Source organism: Rhagoletis zephyria, unplaced genomic scaffold (genome assembly GCF_001687245.7).
Source record: "Rhagoletis zephyria isolate East Lansing unplaced genomic scaffold, Rhagoletis_zephyria_1.1 Rzeph_scaffold_03915, whole genome shotgun sequence".
In the NCBI taxonomy this organism is placed as follows: domain Eukaryota; kingdom Metazoa; phylum Arthropoda; class Insecta; order Diptera; family Tephritidae; genus Rhagoletis; species Rhagoletis zephyria.
Window position 1 is genome coordinate 48,182 of NW_016160998.1, and position 3,881 is coordinate 52,062.

The window sequence follows — 3,881 nt, forward strand, 5'->3', positions numbered from 1 at the left end:
CTCCCGGAGTCATCCCGGATTAGTCCCATTTTTTGCAGGGATCATTTTGCATGCTGACGCGTTCTCGTCGTTACGCTCTTGCTTGTATACGTACACGTGATGGTGATGCTCTTTGAGCGGGTGCTCGTTCTCTGCCCATGCCTGCTTATGACCTATGTTGGAAAATAGGCTACTATTTTAAGAGTTATCACGTATTAGGAAAGTTTAATTGAATTAATACGCGTAAATGACTGAACTGATTTGCATGAAAGTTTGCACACAGATATCTTATGACCTAGACTGGAAAATAGGCTACTTTTTTAAGATTTTCCACCTGTTTGAAAATGAAATTTTGTTCAAAGATGGTTTATGACCTGGATTGAAAAATAGGCTACCTCCTTAACCGGTTTTCCGATCAGAACAAAATTTAGTACACTTACTACGGATTTCGGAAGGATGGTCTTAGACTGAAAGTGAGTCCGATAACTCCAGGCCCCTTCCATAAAAATTGGAATTTTCATATTACATACATATCTCTGGAAATATTTGTGGGAGGGAACTGAAACTTGGTATAGTGATATGTATGTAAAATCAATGATGGCATTAATCGATTGATGTTTTAACCAGTTAGTTAATTCGATTAACTTCAATCTGATTACAGTTAATCATGATTAATTTTAATCTGACTAAACAGTTAATCGTAACCGCGATTAAAAAAATAATTTTTAATCATTAACTCATAATTTGATCAAGTAGGTTTGGTGATTAATTAAGTTATGCTGGATTTTCCTTGTGCTCACAAAGTAAGTTAATCCGGTATGGCTAAGTCGGGCTTCCTCATCCACCTAAGGAATTTGGTGTGCATTTTCATTAAGATATATACCAACAAACGTTTTACAAACTAGGTTTGTAAAAGTTCCCAGTTTATGTATTACTAATAACAATAATTATAATTTTTTTATATTATGTTCTTTTTATAAGCGTAAAACACAAAATAATTACTTTAACTGGTGTTTGGTTTCAAACTCGGACAAACTAGACAAGTGGATCAGATTGAATTTATAATTGGATTAACGATTAATGTTTTAAATTAATTAAACGTAATCGCAGCCAGCGATTAACGATTAAAAAAATGTTAACATTAGTCGTACAGTTGATTACGACTAATTAGTTTTAATCGTCAAACGCGATTAACATTTTAATCGTTAATAGATTAACAGTTTGCCAACACTGTGTGAAATCATGTTCATATTCACGGAGAAAAATGGACGTTTTTGGAAAAGAGGCGTAGCACCTCCCATACTGACTGAAAGTTTCATATTGCATATCTCTTCGAATGTTTGGGGTAAAGCACTCAAGCTTGGTATGGAAATACATATGTATGTATGTATGTACCAATACCATACTCATGGAGAAAAATGAGAGTTATTGGAAAAGGGGACATGGTTCCTTTCGTACAAATTTACTGTTTTATACTGCCTATCTCTAGAGGTGTTCCTGGTAGAGTACTGGGACTTGGTACTGGGGTATGTAAAATCAATTCTAAATTCATGGAAGAAGATTAGTATTATAAGAAAAAGGGGCGTGGCACTTCCAGTACAAATTTACTTTTTCTTGCCACATATCCCTGGAAGTGTTTGTGGAAGAATACTGGAACTTGGTATGGAGTTGTGTATGCAAAATGTATCAATTGCTCATGGAAAAAATGTGAGTTATTAAAAAAGGATGCATGTCGCCTCCCATACATACTAAAAACATANATATAACTTCGTCTAATCCAGAAATGTTAATCCGGATATATAGGGGCGTGGCATCTGATATATAGACTAAAACGTGAAAACCACTATATCTCCAAAACCAATTAAGCTGAAGAACTGAAACTTAGCACGGATGCGTAGATTGTAAATACCCTACATATGGCGAAAAATGGCAGGCACTGGAAAAGTGGGTGTGGCACCTCCCATACACACAAAAATTCCGATATCGCTTTTCTCTGGAACCGCTTATTCTAACGTCCCAAAATTTCACACAGCAATATATGTTATCAATACCGTACTAACGGCGAAAGGTGGTAGGTGTTGGAAAAGGGGGCGTGGCACCTCCGATACAAACTGCACTTCTCATACCCCTTAGCTCTGGAACCGCTCATTCTAACGTCTTAAAATTTTACACAGCACCATATGTTATTAATACCGTACTAACGGCGAAAGGTGGCAGGGTTTGGAAAGGGGGGCGTGGCACCTCCCATACAAACTGCACTTCTCATACCCCTTAGCTCTGGAACCGCTTATTCTAACGTCCTAAAATTTGACACATCAACATATGTTATCAATACCGTACTAACGGCGAAAGGTGGCAGGGTTTGGAAAGGGGGGCGTGGCACCTCCCATACAAACTGCACTTCTCATACCCCTTAGCTCTGGAACCGCTTATTCTAACGTCCTAAAATTTGACATAGCAACATATGTTATTAATGCCGTACAAACGGCGAAAGGTGGTAGGTGTTGGAAAGGGGGGCGTGGCACCTCCCATACATACTGCACTTCTCATACCTCAGAGTAAGAACAAACAAAAAGAGCCAACCACCAACCAAAAAGGTGCGGAAACCCCTCAACGTGAAGAGGCAACGACCGAGGAGGCCACGCAATGGAAAAAGGTGGAACGAAAAAGGAAACCACGAGCAAAGATTCCCAGACCTGATGCGCTAATAATAAGTTGCAAAGGAAACTCTTACGCAGAAATACTAAAAACAGTGAAGAACGAGCCACAACTAAAACATGTCGGAGAGAACGTAACAAAGGTACGCAAGACAGCCAATGGGGACCTCCTCCTCCAACTGACAAAGCCCACGGATCCAAGTACGATTAATATTAAAGAATCAGTAAAGAGGGCACTCGGCGAAAAGGTAACCGTTAGGTCCTTGACCGCAGAAACTGCGGTAGAAATCAAAGAGCTTGACGAGGTTACAACTAAACAGGAGCTCTGTAATGCCCTAGAGAAAGAACTGGATGGCGCCAAACTTCCGGAGGAATCCATTAAATCTTTAAGGAGTGCGTATAGCGGCACCAAAATAGCCAAGTTGCTGACTGCGGGAAAAATCCGCGTAAGATGGGTTATTTGCCGTGTACGATCGAAGGTACAACCGATGCAGTATTTCAAATGCTTAGAATTCGGTCACTTGGCTAGAAACTGTAAAACGCCACATGACATGAAGGGTACCTGCTTCAACTGTGGAGAGCTAGATCACAAAGCCCGCGAATGCAAAAAGGAATGTGCTAGAAGAAACCAGCCAGAAACCAAGCACAGAACTGGTAGCAAAGAATGTCCCCACTTCGTAGAAGCTTTGCAAAAATAACTAAAATCGTGAGAGTACTGCAGTTGAACCTAAATCACTGTAAGGCCGCTCAGGAGTTGTTGAACCAAACCGTAACGGAAAGAAATATAGACATAGTAATGCTAAGTGAGCCGTATAAAGTACTCAGTTAATCCCAGCTGTGGGCAAAGGACAGCAGCGCTAGAGCTGCGGTATGGAGCTGTGCTAAAACGCCTTATCATATAGAAAACCTTAAAGTTGATGTAGGTTTCGTTTGTGTAAGGGTGGCAGGACTGGTCTTCTACAGTTGCTACATACCCCCAAGCTTCAGCCTCGAAGAGTTTGAAAGAGTAATGGATAACATAGTGAGGGATGCGAGACCCAGGGCAAATGTGGTGATTGCTGGTGACTTTAATGCGTGGGCCGTAGAATGGGTAGGCCGCAGGACAAACACCAAGGGTAGAGCTCTCCTAACGGCGTTATCAGTCCTAGACGTAGCACTTCTAAACAACGGAGACAAGTTTACCTTCTGTAAGGACGGCTCGGGGTCAATCATCGACCTGACTTTTGTGAGCAGTGGCCTGTTTCA

At 40.7% G+C, this 3,881-nt stretch overlaps 1 protein-coding gene across 1 annotated transcript; it reads left to right on the plus strand.

The window, feature by feature from the left end:
- Nucleotides 1-2,452: 2,452 nt before the first annotated feature.
- LOC108369927 (uncharacterized) lies at nt 2,453-3,334 on the plus strand. The gene has a single exon (XM_017625138.1). It carries the CDS (start codon nt 2,453-2,455, stop codon nt 3,332-3,334), a length of 882 nt encoding a protein of 293 aa, XP_017480627.1.
- Nucleotides 3,335-3,881: the final 547 nt, after the last annotated feature.

Excerpts from the sequence above, each read along its gene's own strand:
- LOC108369927 (XM_017625138.1), top strand. The coding sequence starts at position 2,453 with ATGCCGTACAAACGGCGAAAGGTGGTAGGTGTTGGAAAGGGGGGCGTG.